This window comes from Pan paniscus, chromosome 7 (genome assembly GCF_029289425.2).
Source record: "Pan paniscus chromosome 7, NHGRI_mPanPan1-v2.0_pri, whole genome shotgun sequence".
Classification (NCBI taxonomy): Eukaryota; Metazoa; Chordata; class Mammalia; order Primates; family Hominidae; genus Pan; species Pan paniscus.
In genome coordinates, this window is record NC_073256.2 from 113,594,100 (window position 1) to 113,613,785 (window position 19,686).

Below are 19,686 nucleotides of genomic sequence, written 5' to 3' on the forward strand. Positions count from 1 at the left end.
TGGGCGAGACCATGTGCCGGGTTGCGCGGGGAGACAGCGGGCTACGTGCTCTGAAAAGAGCCAGCCAGGGGCCGCGGCTACCCTTCTCCGGCTCGCTATTCCCCTGAAGTCCTGTGGACTTGGAGTCTGAAAATTCCTCGAGTGCGTAGAGATGCCTCAGCCAGGATGACAGCGTGGGGACGGCCGGCGGCGTCCCCTGCCCCAGGCCGCGGTGGCGGCGCCGCGACCCCGCCCTCTCGCGCCTGTCCTTCCCTCTGCTCCCAGCCTTTGCTGGGCGCCAGACCCGGCTTCGCCGTCCGGCTATTAGCCTACTGTGGCTAGTCACCCCCGGGGTCCCGGCCTTCTCGGGCTGGGGCCGCCGCCACCGCGGCAGGACGGGGAGGCGGGCCATGGCGTCCTGCGTGGGGAGCCGGACCCTAAGCAAGGATGATGTGAACTACAAAATGCATTTCCGGATGATCAACGAGCAGCAAGTGGAGGACATCACCATTGACTTCTTCTACCGGCCGCATACCATCACCTTGCTCAGCTTCACCATCGTCAGCCTCATGTACTTCGCCTTTACCAGGTGGGGCGGCCCAGCCGAGCGGCGGGCGCGTCCAAGGGCTAGGGAAGAGGCGGGAGGGAGGGTGGCGGGGAGGGGGGCCCGGCATGGCTCTGGGTGAGGAAGTGGGCTGGCTGCTCCACGCACACGCACTGGCAGCCCGCCGCGCACGCGGCCCCTCCGCCCGCCCGGTGTCTCACAGTACGCTAGCCTGCTCCCCTACCCCTCAGTGCCCCTTCTCCATACAGCGCCTCCGGTTACACGGGGAACGCACGCGAGTCACCTAGCACGATCGCCCCCCCACCCACCGCACTCAGCATCGCTCCACACAACATCACGACGCGGGCCCCTCCTCTGCACTGCTCCAGCCTTCGTCCCTACCCAGCACACCGCATGAATCATGTCGTATGCACCACTTTCAGCACACACCGCTACACATACAAAGCACCCCAATCCACAGCGCCTGCAGGCACCATACGCAGGCCCAGGACACAACCTAGATCCCTTCCTGTGGAACTCCGGTATTCGGCACTATCCGTAACGCACAAAAAATGCACATGTGTGCTACATACACGGTCTTTCCTGTGCAGCACTTCCCGTATGCATTGCACACAAGTCATCCAGCATAACACTTCCCCCAGCCTCAAACACTACCATCTGTACCACGGCACAAACTGCCACTCTAAACACACACCTCACAGCGGACCTTTCCTTTCCAGCACAGCCCAATACCCATCATCTGTGTACATGGCTGCACAGACACCAGCCCGCCACACATCACGCGGTGCATACCCTGCTCACTCATTACCTAACATACGTGCTGAAATGTGATCTTGTCCAGCAATTTTAATGGTGCCTGGGGTATAGTAACTGCTGTGTGTTAAATGAAACACATAAACCTCACACAGCATAACACAACTCTCTTATTCCCTGGAAAACATACACACACATTCTAATATATACCGGTTCATAGGAGCTGCCCAGCCCAAATCTTGAACACACCTCATGTTAACTCTGGCACTGCGCCTGTGGCTCCTCATTCCTAACCTAGAGAACTAATTCATCCTTGGTTCATAAGGAGGTACACACCGTGGTTCCTACTTAGAATGATTTATACTTTCTGAATGAACCTCTTTAAAGAAAGGGAAGTCACACCTGTCTCACCATTATGGCTTAAAAGGCCAACTTAGAGTAGAGTAGTTTTTGAGCCACACTTTTGGTTTCAAAACTGGCTGTGTGTCCTTAATTAAGTTGCATAACCTTGCTCTGAGCCTCAGGGGCCACACTCGTAAAATGGGGATGAAATATCTACTTATATAGGGTTATGAAAATTAAATGAATGTGTGTGAATGCATTTAGCAGAGTCCCTGGAGCACAATGTACAATTCATGTCAGTTACTTCTCTCCCAATATTTTTATCCAACAATCAAGGTTCTCTGTCAGGGTCAGCAGAACATGTGTAGGGATATATGTATTGGGTAGTCACAAGAATTGAGAGAACTTCTAGTATTTGGGAGGGGGAGCAGTTAACGGATACTAAATGTATTGTGACATATGTGACAGCGCTGTACAACATAAAGTGAATTGTCTTCTACACAGTCGTTTGCATACACACACACAAGTGCCGGTGGTGCCTCCCTTAGGAATAACTGCAGTTTTTCAAATCCTCATAAAACTAATATCCTCCCACATCACACTTGTTCCTTACCTCTGGGATTCATTTGACTCTTGGTTCTTGTTATGTAAGTGTTTATCCATTTGAAAGAATCTACCTAAAGGTATAAAGCTTAAGTAACAATTGCTTACTCTTTAATGATTGAGGGATCTTGCCACTATTACTATAAAATCTGCTAAAGCTGTGCAGCAGGTGAAGACCAGACCTTTCAACAGTACCTGACCAGACATATTTCTAGCTTTGGAGAGAAATTAGTCATGTCCCTAACTATGGTTACTTTCAAATACTTCATTATGTTGCCTGATTTTATCACTTAATAGCTGTGTGGCCACATAATTTTGCTAGGCCTCAGTTTCCTTATCTGTATGTAAAATGAAAATATCAATACATTAATCTGTCGGGATTATCTGTCATGAGGATTAAATTCATCTTTTTAGATAATCTGTTTAGCTCAGTGCATGGCAAGTATTAAGTGCTTAATAAACATTAGTGGTTATTACGATGTGATTTCATTGAATGCTACTGTCTTCTAAGTTATATTTATTATTGAATGAGGATGTAGTATGCTCTGTAATTGAGAAGGATAAAAGCATTGGGAAAATGGACATTAGATAACATACATACCTGTTTGATGTTAACTTCAGTTTAACTTCATCTTAGGTGTGGGCTTGAAATAATGAAATTAGTGAGGGAGTTTCTCTGGAAATTAGAAAAATAATTATGGTATTTTGTTTTAAATAATGAGAAGCAAGAATGAGCCATTTGTTTCAGCCTTTCATTTTTAATATTATTCTAGGTCCTTTCAAAATAGGTTTCTCTTCCTCTTTTCTGATATAAAAAGTCACAATCTTCTGAAATTTCCTTTTACATCATATTCTGTCAAGGCAGTCAATAAATTGCAGCAGTGAAAGTATAAGAAATGAATATGAATTTTAACAGCTTGTCCAAAATAATAGAAGAACCATAATCTCAACTTCAGACTGTAGCCTCGTCCAAAAATGTTAACAATTTTATTTCTTCCACTAATTTCATAAAGAGACAGAAATCACATAATGAAGAACTAACTAATAACAAGTTTCACTTTATATAAAATCATAAGCACCATTAATAGAATTAGTACTTACTAAATCTTACTCATTTTTTGTAATGATTTGACTTAAGTGGGGCATTACAATGATAGCTCTATATTCCTCCATAAAGACGGAAAGTAACGACTTCTTAAATGAAAATTTATCCTATGTTCTTTTGTAATGATTAACTCCAGTGCCTTATTATTTAATTTATAAGATTTTAGTTGGACAATTGTTCAGTGCAATTCTTTCAGTAAAACTTAAAAGATATGTCTTAAAGTTTGTTTTGCAAAGACTAGTTGTCTAAGAGAACAAGGAGATAGGATTCTTTTGGGATGTCATATAACCAGTATGTGAGAAACAGTACTTGGGTACTGTCACATGCTTCAGAGATCCAGCAAGAATTTAGAATTACAGAGGATTAGATACCTTGCACTGAAGTCTGAGACAAGTTTGGATTTGTCAAGTAGTTCTTTTGTTAGATGGCCCTTAGGTCAATTCCCTGTTAAACCATAGTATTTAAATCTCCTGTCTTTATCACCATCATTAAAAATAAAGTTAGATACTACCTAATCATTTTCCTATTTGAAAAAGCTCATTTCCAGCCTGGACAACATGGTGTAACCCTATCTCTACAAACAAACAAAACAAAACAAAACAAAAATTAGCTGGGCGTGGTGGCATGCACCTGGAGGCTGAAGTAAGAGGATCACCTGAGCCTAGGAGGCAGAGGTTGCAGTGAGCTGAAATCATGCCACCATACTCCAGCCTCCACCCTACTCAATCAACAGAATGAGACCCTGTCTCAAAAGAAAACCAAAAACTTATTTTCCCACATTTTAGAATAAGTAGGCTGGGTGCAATGGCTTATGCCGGTAATCCTAGCACTTTGGGAAGCCAAGGTGGGAGGATTGCTTGAGGCCAAGAGTCCAAGACCAACCTGGCTAACATAGCAAGACCCCATCTCTATTAAAAAATAAATAGTATTTTTATAAATAAATGCTTACGCATATGTCTTAGAAGTTTGTTAGCAAAGTAGGGCAAGGAAAACTTTTGTCTCAAGCTCAGAGTATAATAATTACCTATAAGATACCCTCATATTTACTCTGCATTCAGGGGTTGGTAAACTTGGAAATATTGAATGCCTTTAGTTTAAAAAACTCAAGCTTTAGATTTAGAAAACACCAGAATCTATTAATTCACATTCAAAGAAGCCCACCTCTCCTTAAGAGGCACCTGCCATTAAACAGTAGAATCAGCCTTTGTTAGCACTTGTCCAACAAAAATTGTTACTTACCTAGAAGACATTGCCTTTCTGCGGATTTGTGTACTTAAGTGATCATCAATTTGTCTATGCTTCATTTCTCCTCGATTTAGAACTAAGGAGACAGGCAAGGACAGGGAAATGGACAGACTGATTGATTGACTGATTGATTTGTTAATAATGGTTTTTACTTAATTTCCCTTATTGGCTTTGGAACTCCAGTTCACCGTCATATCATTGGGGCATACTTCTGGCCACCTGTATTATATTGCTTATGGATACTTGCTAGCCTTCCCTGTTCTTTCCCTCTTGACCACATAAATTCCCATTAGAAAATGTCCCCTGATACTGCTGATTCAGTTGTCTTTATCCTGTTTCCTTTATATACATCATGTTCCTTCTCTCCCAGCAACAAAAGCCCTGCATGCCCTTGTTGGCTGACACTAGCAATGTTAAATGCTCATCTATAGTGATTATGGGCTAGGATTAAACCAGCCCTGGAGGTGAACATTGTGTTAGGTTGCACCTGAGGTCCAGTTATCAATGATTGTTAGCATTTCTTTTCCCCGGTTACCATTTGAATCAAATTTTTTATTGAACTTAATGTTTTACATTTTTTGTTATACTGATTTCCAGAGTTTTATGTCCATAATACGATTTCTAATTTGTTAAAGGGGGAAATGTGCCATATATTTCTCTGGGGTCTTCTGCAGTGAATGGGCACTTGGGTGACTTAAATATTTATTTGGCTTAGATGATGCCTCAGCCCACAGAGATTATATACCTAGGAACTGCTGCCTTTCAGACTCCTCTTTAGTAAGCAACCTTAATTCAAGTTCATCTGTTCTGAATAAACTGTGTTTAGCATTTTAGATGTAGTTCTATTACCAGATGTAACACAATTTATCTTGTGACATAATTCCTATTGCCCCAGATTTCTGTAGAGAAGTTACAGTTTTTCAGTCTTAACTAATCCCAGAACCAGGACTAGTCCAGTCAGCCTGCACTGCTTCCTCAGCCCTGGCATCCCATTTAATTCAATTAATTCAATTCAACAGTTCATAGTCCTCATTGCCTCTAGCCCAGGTTTCTCCCAACCTGGAGTTCACCATCTCATTTATCTTCAGCAGGTCTGATTGGGCCTTTATAGCTTTCGGGACTGTTCTCTTTCCATTCCCAAGCCTTTGCTCAGCAAACTCCCAACCCTTTGGGATAGCTGACTCTCAGGCCCTGGCTTCCCCTCCCTCCAGTGCTGCCCCTGTGATCTTTTTAGACAAAATCATGGTCCCATCTTTCCCTGTTTAAAATTCTCGTTTATCTAATAAATACTTTAAAACATATCACCTTTCTCCTGCTTTAGTTGATAACTTAGCTGTAATTCTTCACAAGGATTGTGACTTTCCATAAAACGAAATTAGTATGGTATGAAAGATAACACCAAAGCTGGTTGACATCGGTATTTCAGTAGATGCCTGTCACCTAAAGGAAAGTACTAGCTGGACTCCAGCGTCCTTTGTAATGGAGTAAGTCTACTTTCCCACCTCTATCCCTCCCTCCATACACAGCACACCCAACACCCAACACCCAGCAGGCCCCGGCAGCTCACGTGTCCCATACCTAGGCAGGGCTGCCATCTCTCAGACTGGAAGGCACCTCCCGCCACCTCCTGCCCACACATGACACCACCCTTGGCATCCTTCACAATCCATTTGGATGGTTCCCCTCCAAGATACCTTTCTCAATTGTTCCAAGAAGCACAGAGGAAGAAATGTTTATATCCTTCCAAATACTTGTTATTATTGTATCTAACATGTCATAATATTAGTTTCTGTATCAGCTTCTTGAGGCCAGTTATCTGAGTCATCCCAGGATAGACATCCAGTAAATGCTGAATGAATTGAATGCATGAAATCATTTATTCAATAAGAACTTAAAATTTATCACCATTCTTTTCCTTTAGTTGATGTCTCACCCATAATTCTTAACAAGGATCATAACTTTCTATAAAATAGATGAATGTGGTATTAAAGATAATACCTAAGCTACTTAACATTGGTCTACCATGTAACCTGGGATTAAACTTTTTACTGGGAGAGATGATCCTTAAACAGTGACTCATCTAAACATGAACCTATAGGTCTTTATTTAAGGACTCATATTAAAAGTAATGAGGGAGAAGATGGGAGGGGGAGAGGGACAATTAACCTAGAAGCCTTAGGAATCATAATAAAGGTTAGATATTCCTGGCTGCCTGACCCCAGGGAGAAAGACTTGTCTAAAAGATTGTAGGGAAGTGAATGGACTTTGCTTTGGTTTCCTGAAGTTACCACCCCTCTGGTCAAATTCCTGTACTCAAATATTAAATTGAGACAGAATCGGAGTCAGAGTCCAGAAATTCTTTGGAGTGCAAACTTTTTTTTTTTTTTTTTTAAACTCAGGGCTTTCCTGATACTTCCTGCTGTTAAGACTTTGTCTCTTTGGGTAGTTCCCTATCCTAGCTGAAACAATGCTCTGCAGAAGAAGCCAAGGTGTTTGAAAACTTGATTGGGATTTTAGATATTTGCTGATGGTCTCAATAGCCCTCTGTAGCCAACACTCTGCAAGGGGAGAGGGAAGTCGCTGCCAGTGGACCCTGTGGGTCAGGCTGAGACTCCCCCCTCATGTTACCTGAGTCACTGGCCTACTCTGTCATATCATCTTGCTCATTCTTGCCACCTACTATGGCAGGTGGATGCCTGCTGTGTGTCAGGGCATTGTGCCAGGCACTAGAGCTACCTTGGGGAAATGAGGTGGGACTTGTGCCCTGGGGAGCTTTCTTATTTTAATCTGTACATTTGGTATTTTCACAATATGTGGTCAGTGCTATTCTGGAGCACCTCCTAAGTTTAGCAGAGAGCGAGGAAGACTTTGCCTTCCTAAGCTTGTCTGTTTTTGTCCTTATTGGAGAATGTATAATAGCAATCTTGACCTACAGCCAGCATTCCAGAAGCCCTCATACCTACTTCCACTCTGCCTCTATTTGTGTGTGACTGTGGGCAAGATAAACCAAGAGCTTAATTTTCCTCATCCTTCAAACAAAGATAATATTGGCTCTGCCTTCCCCCACAGAACTGTGGAACTGTTAAATAAAACACCAGCTGTGAAAGTTCTTTGGAGTGTTCAGGGCACTGCAGACTGGGGCATTTTGTTGTTAGTAGCTGCAGTAGACCCAGGAAAGAAGTCAAGGCAGTGTCACAGCATCACAATGGAAAGCTTTAAGTCTTCATATTTGTTGTTGCTGTGAACAAGCAACATGTCTTAGTTGAGCAAGTACCCTTAGGCCAGGAAGAGTCAAGATGAGGATTGGGCAGCCCAGACCACAAGTCATGATCTTTCCTGAGAAGCAGGAACCACACTGCAGCCTCACAAAGCCAGGAGACAATTACAATCCCACCAAGGGGCCAATCACAGGTGAATACCCAGGCTTTTTTGAGGTTTGTCAGAGACAGTTCCTACATATGAAAAACATTTCCTTCAGGGCAAGGCTATACTAAGATAATGTCTCATTGTCCTTTTTTATCTTGATCCACTCAAGAATAAGGGCCATGTCTCTTTATCTCAGACCTCAAAGAGTCCCTACCCAATGATAGGCATTAACTAGAAGAAGGAATGAGTGGACATAAATGAAGGGCATTCAAACGTTGTAAACTCATGATAGTAACGGACACTTTCTCTGTGCCAGGCACTGTTTTAAGTGCTTTACATGTTTTAAGTTATTTAATCCTCACACAACCCTATGAGGTAGAACTATTACCATCCTCTGTTTACTGAGGAGGAAACTGGGGCACTGAGAGGTTAAGTAATCTGCCCACGGTCACACAGGCTGGTGGTCTGGCCCCAGCCTGTACCAGTCACTGCACTGTATGGCCTCCTGTAGGGGAAATAGCTTGTACTTTGGGGCCAGACCCTATCAGTAAAATGCAGATTATGATCATTTCCTGCTATAGAGTGTTACAAAGATTCAGAGAGCTAACATGCAAAGCCACTAGAATATAGTGGCTGTCCATGGATACTAGATCTTGTCCCTCATTTGGGGTCCACTCATGTGGACTCTGCAGCCAAGTTCTGTTTCATGATTAACTATGGAAACTTCAGCATGTGGTTAAATCTCTGGATTATTCGGGGTTCAGAGAGGAGGGACTCACACCAGACCTTATAGAATGGCCCTGTGTGCTCAGGTTGCCCTGTGGCCAGAGGGGAGTTTGGCATCCTCACCTGTCAGGCATTCTGTTCTTTTTGTGCACCACCACCACAGACTGGTAAGGGGCTGTTCTAAATGAGGTGGGGACACCCTCTCTGCTCTCGAAACTCACAGTAGAGTATGACATCGGGGCCTTTAGTCTGATAGGACTCACATGGCTTCGTAAACTCACTCTCCTATCCCCTAATCTTTGATTGCAGAAGTTTGATCTTCCCATACTGCATATTTTCAGTTTATCCAAAGACCTCACTGTCTTTCATTAATACATTTTTTCCTAATTAGACAAATATAAAACTGCCAACTTTTCAGAACCACCTGCTATTTTATTCCGTTTAATCAACATTTTCCCGCCTCTGAAACTAGGCCATCCATTTGATCCTCTTTTTCTAATAAAATTGCTCAAAATTTACAAAACTGCCATTTCATTGGTTTTACAACCTAATATATTACCCATTTAGTTATAAATTTAGTGCTGATGTACCTTTTCAAGCATTTTGATTGGTAGATAATTTTAAATAGAGACTAATTTACTGATTTGCCATGGCCATTTATTTGTGGTTAATAACCCATTAATTAAAATTTTAGTTAATGTTTTTAAAGAGAATGATGTATTCACGTCGCTTGAAGTCCAAGATACATCAAAGGGTATGTGGTGAATACCTCTCTCCGTACTTCTCCCCAGCCCCTCATTTTTCCTCTTTGGAGAAAACCAGTGTCACCATTTTTTTGGGTGGATTTCCAGTGACATCCTATGCAAGCATAAGCATAAATTATAAGCTACATACCCATACACATTCCCCACCTTGTTTTGCACAAATAGTTGCTTATTATACCTACTATTCTGCAATTTGCTTTATTTACTTAATGATATCTTTTAAATTATTATGAATCAGTTGATTCTTAAAAAGCTTCCTTGTTTTTTTAAATGGCTGCCCAGCTTTCCATCACAAGACTGGACCATAATTTCTTTACTCGGTCTCTTTTTGGTGGACATTTAGATTGCTTCCAACTTTTTAAGAATACATGTAATGCCATGTGAACAATCTGGGATATACGTCATTTTTACATGAATGAGAGTTTATCTAAAGGATAAATACCCGAAAGTAAAATTGCTGAGTCACAGAGCATATGCATTTGTAGACTTAAAATAATGCCAAATTGCCCTCCATAAAGGTGATTTATTTATACTGCTACCAGCAATGTATGAGCATGCCTATTTTCCTGTTTCTTCATATCCTCCCCAGCTCAGTCATTAAAGTTTTACCTTTATCAATAAGGTAGATTTTAAAAACAGTTTCTATTTTAACTTACCATGAGTGAGGCTGACCATCTTTTCACTTCTGAGAGCCTTAGATTTTTTACTCTGTGAACAAACCCTTCATATCCTTTGCCCATTTTTCAATAAGGTAGACTTTTAAAACGGTCACTATTTTTAACTTACCATGAGTGAGGTTGACCATCTTTTCACTTCTGAGAGCCTTAGATTTTTTACTCTCTGAACAAACTCTTCATATGCTTTGCCCATTTTTCTATTTAGATTTTTTTACTTTGTGAACAAACTTCGTATCTTTTGCCCATTTTTCTATTTGTTTTTCTGTGTTCATTTGTTGTTCTTCCTGTTAGTTGATTTTGGGGAAAATGCTTTGCATATTAAGGAAATTAGTCTTCTGTCTTGATATGAGTTATAAATTTTTTTCCCCCAAGTTTACCTCTTTTCCTTCGATTTTGTTACTGATTTCTTTGCCATGTGAATTTACCACTTCATGATTGTTGATTGTTTTGTTTTGTTTTGAGGTTCGTTTATTTTTTTAATTCTCCAATTTCTTCCAGTATTTTTAAAAATTTTTTGAATCTTTAATTTTAATTTTTTGAATCCTCCAGAATATATTTATTATAAAGTATGAGTTACAGAATGAACCTTCTTTTCCCATGCAACAGTTGTTAATTTCAGCTTTGCTTTTATTTTGTAACCTACATATTGTGTGTCCTGTCAATGTCTTTTATACCAACCCTGTGCCTCTAACATAAGTCAGGCTGATTTAGGATGACAGATCATTTTTTCATGAGATAGCTTGGCTTGGGGGAACAATCATTGTCTTCAGTGTCTAGCAGACCTGGTTTTGAATGCCAGCTTAGCAATGTCTTACCTACACAACCTCAGACAAGTTACTTAATCTTTCTGAACTTTTGCAACCTCATTTTGTAAAATGTGGTTGATAATACTTCCATTTTGCAAACTTGTGATCATTAGGGATAACGTTTATAAACTGCCTGGTCAGTGCCTGGCACACAGTAGATAGATAAATGGGAGCTATTAATGTTGTCATCATCATTCCCGATGTCAATTATGTGATGTCAGTCTGAATGAGGACATTGTGTGCCCTCAGTGTGCAGCCATTCTTAAGTAAAAACTGGTGTTCCTGGAAATTGGATGTTGAGCCTCCCTATCTAAGCCAGAAGGCATCACAGGTACCCTAGTAAAGATCAGGCTGGCATTTTGAGGGCCACATTTATAACCTCTGGGCAGATATTCAGTTGTTAGGTGTCTATTAAAAGTGCACTTCACTGGAAGGTAAAGTGTGTCTGATTATGTAGTCTGGTTTTATAATCAGGTCTGTGAAATTAACAGTCAGCATTAGTTTGTTAGTGCCGTTTGGACACATAATGATCTAAGAATTATTGTATGATCTGTATAAATCTCTTATTTCAGAACCTATGTTCAATCCTGTCATACATCTAGCAGTCCCCCAGTTTTTAGAACATGGAAGTCTTCCTTCCTCTAGGTTTTCTATTTGGATCTGAAAGTAAATGCTCAATGTTGTTTTTCTATTTTCAGGGATGACTCTGTTCCAGAAGACAACATCTGGAGAGGCATCCTCTCTGTTATTTTCTTCTTTCTTATCATCAGTGTGTTAGCTTTCCCCAATGGTAAGTAACGTCATGCATTACCACATTTCTCCTATATTGTGCCTTTCTGGTTTTTTTGAGATGTGAGTCGTCTAGAAAATGAAGTAAAGAAATAATCTGAGTTTTGTATAGCAGTTAGGGGCACAGGCTCTGGAGGCAGACTGCCCATTCTGCCACTTCCTAGCCCCAGAGAAGCCTCCTAAGAGTGCTGAGAATACTTCAGTTTCCTTCTATAAAATGGAGATAGCAGACAGGTACGGTTGTGAGGGTTAACTAAATGGGTGCACGTTAAACACTATGAACATGACTGACAAATTATAAGCTCTCAATAAATGTGGTTCTTTTTGTTGCTGTTTTTGTTATTATCAGTTGAGTCATAAAATACTCCATTACTGCTGAGTTCTTCCTTTTTGCTAAGGACAGGGTCAATGCTGTAATGAGTATTACTTAAATAAGTTGTCCCAAGTGATCTTCTGTCACCATAAACTTTGCTGATTATGCATTTAGGATATGATGAATTTTCATCAGCAGGAAAAAAAGACAATGATTTCTGTGAATTTTACCCCCATCATGATTATGGAGTGAGTGAGGCAAAGCTTTTGTTTAAAAAGCAAGTTTGGTGTTCTGCCATGCTCATAATTCATCCCTTTCCTCCAAATTCTTCCTTAAAAGTTGTTTTCTTTTTTCTTATTCCCTTTCAGTACCTTTCCACTAGAATATTCTCTACTTGTTCGCCGTAGCCGTAGCCACTTCTAAACGCTCACTCTTGTCTTCTATTTTTTTTTTTTAAACACCTATGACATTTGGAAATTGTTCCAGTCTTTCTTAGGGGTTATTCTCCATGGGCCGGACATACTCAGGTTTTAAATATCTTGCTTTAAGATGCATTTCTTTTGTAACCGCTCATGCTATTCAGTAGGCTATCATGTGTAATATAAGAAGCTCATTATGAATGTTATCAGATGCTACCTGGAAATGTTCCATGTCAAGGCCTTCAGGCTTCCTAAGATGGTGGCAGTGGAATTTTGTCCTATTTTTTGAGATACGAGTCATCTAGAAGATAGAGTAGAAAAAACAGCCGGGTGTGGTGGCTCATGCCTGTAATCCCAGCACTTTGGGAAGCCGAGGTGGGCGGATCACCTGAGGTCAGGAGTTCGAGACCAGCCTGACCAACATGGAGAAACCCCGTCTCTACTAAAAATACAAAATTAGCCAGGCGTGGTGGTGCGTGCCTGTAATCCCAGCTACTCGCGAAGCTGAGGCAGGAGAATCGTTTGAACCCGGAGGCGGAGGTTGCAGTGAGCCAAGATCACGCCATTGTACTCCAGCCTGGGAACAAGAGTGAAACTCCATTGCAAAATAATAATAATAATAATAATCCGAGTTTTCCATCGTAGTTAGGAGCATCACTCTGGAGGCAGACTCATACGTAGCACTGCGTTTACAAGAATGTAGTGGTTTTAGTATGTAGCAGACTAGCATAATAATCATGCTGATAAAACCATGACTCTGAATCTCTCAGAGAATGAATTGTTCTACATAGCCAAGTTATTTGGGAGCTGAGTTTAGCTCTCCAACCACTCAAGCTTTTAGGTGAAAAAGAATTTTTTAATGAAAATCTGCATACCTTATGCAGATATGTCAAATGTAGTTTGGCTTTTCCGTAAGGATTGGTGGTTCTGGTAATGCACAATTATCACGGTATGAAGACAAGTTGTGCATAATATGGGTAAGTCATGGAATAAAGGGGTGTTGACCCTGCTATTGAATTTTTAATTTAAAAAAAATTTTTTTAGAGATGGAGTCTTGCTGTGTTACCCAGGCTGGAGTGCAATAGCTATTCACAAGTGTGGTTATAGGGCACTACATCCTCAAACTCCTGGGCTCAAGCAATCCTTCCGCCTCAGCCTCCTGAGCAGCTGGGACTTCAGAGATACACCACCACACCCAGCTAATTTTTTATATTTTTTGTAGATAGAGATGGGGTCTCACTATGTTGCCCAGACTGGTCTTAAACTCTTGGCATCAGGCAATCCTCCATCCTCAGCTCCCTGAGCAGCTGGGATTCCTGCTATCAAATTTACTGAAAAAAATCCCTGACGTCAAACAGCTTTTTGGCTATTTGCCAACTTTCCCTTCCCTCTCATTGAATTGTAGGTTAGAGGAGTGCTTGGGTCTTATGTAGACCCTCCTCTCCTTCAAGAGTGCTGTATTGTATATGGCATAAGTGGCCAGCCAAGGGTGGGTTCCCTGAGCTCTTTCTGTACAAAGGTGGCCTAAGAATACATCTCAAAGCAAGGAAATGGCAAACTCTATCTCAGGTTACATACCAACACAAGGCTGACCACCACCAAAGCAGACATTTGGAGCCTCTAAAACATGACTAGGTGACTATTCAGATGGTAGTGACAGTTTATTCCCCATTCCCCTCAGCCATTCTACCTTCTGTATCCCGTGATCTGCTGCTTTCTTCTTTGTCATCACTCAATGCCATGACCATTATTGGTCTGTGCCCTCTATTCCTACTTTTCTCTTATTTCTCTTATGTCCTCTGTCCTTTTTGTTCCCTTATCAGTCAATCAGAGCATGATACGTGCATATGTCCTCAGGAAACTGATCAGTGCACAGGTATCAGGTCTGTTCTTTAAGTCTTCAGCTTTCCTTGACCTGTGTTATTTGTTGCTTAGTTCTCAAGGGTTACTTTTTCATGGCTTTGAAAGTTTCTTTTTGGCTCCTTATGAAAAATTTGCTGTTTCTGAGCCCAGAGCTGTTTTAGAAGTGTGAGGATTCTAAAAGATTAGTCTCTCAATAGCTGTGATTTGTACAGCCGTCCCTTCTCTAAGTCTTTAGCGGGAGCTGAGTATTGGGGCTTCATTAGCTGATGTTTTTCTTGAGGTACCAAAAGCACTGAAGGTTAGGGGATTAAATCTATTTGATGTAACACTTTGTGTGATTTCTTCTGGCTTTGCCTCTGTTCCCCAATGAAGTCCTCTAATCTTCAAAGTTGACTTCAGCTGCTCAATCTCTCATTGTGGGACTGTGCTTTTGTTTTGATTCTGGAAAGATAAAACTGAAGCTCCGTTTCCTTATCCTGGCTGCATGGACTTTGTGATACACACAAAGGGAGGAGGAGCCACAGAGCTCATCTAGTTCAGCCAGCTCGGTTTACCAGTGAGAAGGCTGAAACGTGCCACCATGTACCCCAGCCTTTGATGTCAGCCTGTTGGCAGGGCCACAGCTGTGCATTTCCCTTCCGCGGTGCTGCTCTGGTCATATCTCATATTAGGTCCATTGCAAGGTGCTTTATCTCTGGCTTTCTCCATAATATGTTTTCTGTCTCCTGCTGTTTCTCTTTTTTTCTGTCAGTCTCTGGCTTGTCTTTTCCCCCATGGTGGGATCTTAGTTGGCCTGGACCTAGCGTGCTTTGCATCCCACAAAGGAGGTGGGTGGTGACTGAGTTGATGCTCCTCCGTTGCTCATGTGTTGTCTGTGACTGGCAGGAGCTGACACATTGATCTGAGCCTTCCTACTGTCTCCTGTTTCCACTCTATTTCTGCCCTACCATCCTTTCTTCTCCTCCCAGGCACATACACGCACACACACACACACACACACCCACACACACACCATTCACCAAAAGGCAGACCATGCCAAAAATAAGGTTTCAGATAGGTATAGAAGGTATAAACAAGGAGGATGGCAGTTCAGTGTCCTGTGCAGGAGGGATTGGGACATTAGTCAGCAAAGGGAGGACTTGGATTCTCTTGAAGCCATGTGTATATAGCAAACATACTGTGTTTACATCGTTTGTTTTCTAAAGATCTGTTTATTCATACCTTACCTAAGAGTAGTAAAACTAACTTTTCCACATGAAAGAATGTTATTGAATATTTTCAAATTAGGGATGGCTTTGGAAGGTGCTAGTGGAGATGGTGGGGAGTTGGGAGGGCCCTGGGCAGGGTGCCCCTGAGGTGCGTGGCCTCCCCTATTAGAGCCCTCTCTCAGGCCACAGGCCTCCCCAGGAGCCCATGCTGAACGGCTGTCTCTGTGAGTGGAGTGTACATGCCCCTTCACACTCAGTCTTGTCCCCTTATTTTCCATTCTCCCCACCCTTGGCACATATTCTCAAATCAAGTAGTGAAAATGAATAGGAAAAATGGAGCCCAAACTTGCCCTCTCCTTCACAGACAGTTTTGGGGAAGTGCCTGCAGTGGATAGCATGTCCGGAACAATTTTTTGGCAACTTGAAATGCATTTATCCTTGACCTGGTAAATGCTGCCCTGCACGGCTGTGTATAGGCCAAAAGTGGATTGTGTCCATTTGTCTCATCACGTATGTGTGAGTTCATATATGTTATCTATGTGGTAGACTTGGTCAACTTCTACAGGAAGGGAGCCTTGTGATTCTTTTTGTAGAGTCTAAATAACAAAAAAGACCTTTGACTTTCTCCATAGGATTTTATAATAGTCAGGATGCTTTTGGCTGCAAGTGATAGAAAACACATTTCAAAATGGCTTAAACACTAAGGAAATTTGTTATTTTCTTACGTAACAAGACGTTCTGAGATAGGGTGGTTGGCAGACTGGCTTATTCAGTGGCTCAGTGACCTGTGAAGACCCAGCTTCTTTACCCCTTTCTGTTCTGCCGTCTTCTAGGCTGCAGTCTGCCCTGCTGGCCTTGAGACAGCTCCTGCAGTGCCAGCCATGTAGTGGCAGGCAATGGCCAGCAGATGAAGAGATCATCTCTTCTCGTGTGTCTTTACTTGAGTAGAGACCCCTTTTCTAGCAATCCTCCAGCACACTTACATGTCTTTGACTAGGATTGGGCCATATGTCTCTTCTCAACCAGTTCCAAGGACAGAAATTTATAGTGTGTAGAGGAGTAGGTGTTCAACAGATATTTGTTGGCTAGAAGAATGACAGGGGACTAGGATTACCTCCACTGGTTTAGAATCCACTCCTGAGCTATATGGCAGAGGAGTGGACACTCAAACAAAATTTTGTGTGACAATCAACAGGGTGAGTGGCAGGATTAGGTCCCAGAGTTCTTTCATTCAGTCCCATAAGCAGATGTGGAGGGAGAGGGCTGGCAGTGAGAGCAGGGGAAGGAGAGGGTCTGATGTCTGCTTTTACACTTCTCTCCTGCCCTCTTCGCCTCTTCAGTTCTCCTCTTCATTCTCTTTTGGCTTCCTTACAAAAATGTTTTAATTGCTACCTTCATCCCATTATAGCAACTGACACTCAAGTGTCTGTGTAATTTTAACTATACCACCCTATCACTGGAGTGAAATTTAGAAACCTATTTGAGTCTCCAGTTGGCTGGAGATTTCTTTCAACGGGCGACCTTCTGATGTACATTTCCTGCTTCTGAGAACTCCCTTTAACTGTTGTTCATCCCCTTTCCACCTTACCACGCCCCCAAAACCAGCCCAGCCTTATCTGTACTTCAAGTGCCTGGCCCATATTAACTTCTCATGAATATATGCTGAATTAAATAATAAATCCACCTGGAAAAAAGTTCACAGAACAAGACCTCTTTTTTCCCTTTTGTTGTCTGCAAGAGAAACACCATTCAGCCCTTTTTTTTTTTTTTTTTTTTTTTGAGACAGAGTCTCACTCTGTTGCCCAGGCTGGAGTGCAGTGGCACAATCTTGGCTCACTGCACCCTCCACCTCCCGGGCTCAAGCGATTCTTGTGCCTCAGCCTGCTGAGTAGCTGGGATTACAGGTGCATGCCACCACGCCCAGCTAATTTTTTTTTTTTTTTTTTTTTTTTGTATTTTTAGTAGAGACAGGATTTCACTATGTTGGCCAGGCTGGTCTGGAACTCCTGACCTCAGGTGATCCGTCTGCCTCGGCCTCCCAAAATGCTGGGATTACAGGCATGAGCCAGCACACCTGGCTGCACTCAGCACTTTTTTACGGTCTTTGAGGAGAGTGAAAAACTAGTATTTCTTATTTTTCCTGAGTTTATCATTGTTTCTTCTTCTGTGTCATTTGATTTCTCTTTGCTAAGATAATGATAATCATGTCTCCTTGATGTTTAGAAGTGGTCCAAAAGGTCACCATCTTCTAAATTAAAAAAAAAAAAAAAAGTTCCTTTCTCCTTCCATCCTGTGTCCCCTCCTTCACTACTTTTTGTAAAAAAAAAAAATTTCCAGCCCAGCGTAGTGGCTCACGCCTGTAAGCCCAGCACTTTGGGAGGCCAAGGCGGGTGGATCACTTGAGGTCAGGAGTTCAAGACCAGCTTGGCTAACATGGTGAAACCTTGTCTCTACTGAAAATACAAAAATTAGCCAGGTGGGGTGGCGCATGCCTGTAATCCCAGCTACTCAGGAGGCTGAGGCAGGAGAATTGCATGAACCCGGGAGGCAGAGGTTGTAGTGAGCCGAGATTGCGCCACTGCACTACAGCTTAGGCAACAGAGCAATACTCCATCTCAAATAAATAAATAAATAAATAAATTTTCTTTTCCTTAGGTTTGAAAGTTGCCTAGAGATCATTTTTTTCACCTTCTCAAATTTTCCTAGAAGAACTCTAACTAATAATAATCAAAAAGAGAAGCTGACTAAGAGGGTCTGCCAGGGGGCCTCTGGCCTGAGGATACAAATGTTAGCTGTTGGACAGGCAATGTCTGATTTTTATTAAAATAATTATATTTCCCTAAGGTGAAGTCCTGTGAACTTAATTTTTTCTAGGTATAACAGTTTCTGGTGAGTCAGGCAATGATCTTATTTTCTAATTTCTGACGTAGATTTTAAAATGCTAGCTCTTCTCATGAAGACATTTGGTTTCTAGTTCTTTTGAAATTAACCTTGCTCTTAATATAAGATTGAAAATGATGTATTCTAGGCCAGGCGTGGTGGCTGACACCTGTAATCTCAGCACTTTGGGAGGCTGAGGTGGGCGGATCACTCGAGGTCAGGAGTTTGAGACCAGCCTCGCCAACATGGTGAAACCTTGTCTCTACTAAAAATACAAAAATTAGCTGGGCGTGGTGGCACATGCCTGTAATCCCAGCTACTAGGGTGGCTGAGGCAGGAGAATCACTTGAATCTGGGATACAAAGCCTGCAGTGAGCTGAGACTGAAGCCTGCAGTGAGCTGAGATTGAAGCCTGCAGTGAGCTGAGATTGCGCCAGTGCACTCCAGCCTAGGTGACAGGGTGAGACTCGTCTCAAAAAAACAAAAAAGAAAAAGAAAATGATGTATTCTAGGTGGAAGGAACGGTAAATAAAACACATAGTTTTTAAATGTCCCTCATAAGAAAACCAAAACCCAGCGTTTGTTGCTGCACCACTGCCCTAAGAAGTCTTCCCCAATTCTCCAACATAAGCAAGAGAGTAAGTAACCAAACCACAGATCCAAATTCTCCCAGGCAGCTTTTATCAAATCCGATATAAAGCACAGATAAGGAGTAGGAACTCCTGTGGAAAGCAACCATGAGGCTAAGCCCTTCTAATAACCTAAGAACCATAACAATGGTCAGAGAAGAAAAGGAAGCCTGCCTTTACAAGACCACTGAGAAAGTAGTCAGTAGTCTGTTGGGAAATAAGATCTGTGGGGAAGGCATTGAGATGACATGAATGTTCACAGGATGCTACAGGTGGGGCTCATGCCGGGCAGGTGATGCTGTGGAAGGCGGGGCTCCTCCTCAGTTGCATCCCCACCCCTGGCACATACACCCTTAGGCTCTGCAAAGGTGACTTGACTGGAGTAGCCAGGTGCAAGTAACCTAGTGAGCATAAGTATCAGGATTTATAATCTAGAACACGCCAGCCTCATCCTCGATTTTTTTTTAAAAAGTAAAATGATACTTTTAGCAATACTGCTGTCTGACAGTAAAGATTGCACTGTTAGTATATAATGCTACTAAAATGTACTTTTTAAAATACCACTTTAAAAAATTCAGAGTTTCTTCTCAGGAGGCAATGGGCAGTTATGACAAGGTTCACACTCGCAGGGCGGCAGATTTGATGGTTGAAATC

The 19,686-nt window shown here is 42.1% G+C and overlaps 1 protein-coding gene across 1 annotated transcript in view; it reads left to right on the forward strand.

Moving 5' to 3' along the window:
* Window positions 1-149: 149 nt before the first annotated feature.
* The window catches only part of PTDSS1 (phosphatidylserine synthase 1), a 72,690-nt gene continuing 53,153 nt past the window's right edge, over window positions 150-19,686 (forward strand). Inside the window, exons 1-2 of the mRNA XM_003821682.5 lie at window positions 150-568; window positions 11,630-11,721. Of these exons, the coding sequence (XP_003821730.1) occupies window positions 390-568; window positions 11,630-11,721 (271 nt within the window). The 5' untranslated portion in view covers window positions 150-389. The remainder of the gene's footprint in view (window positions 569-11,629; window positions 11,722-19,686) is intronic.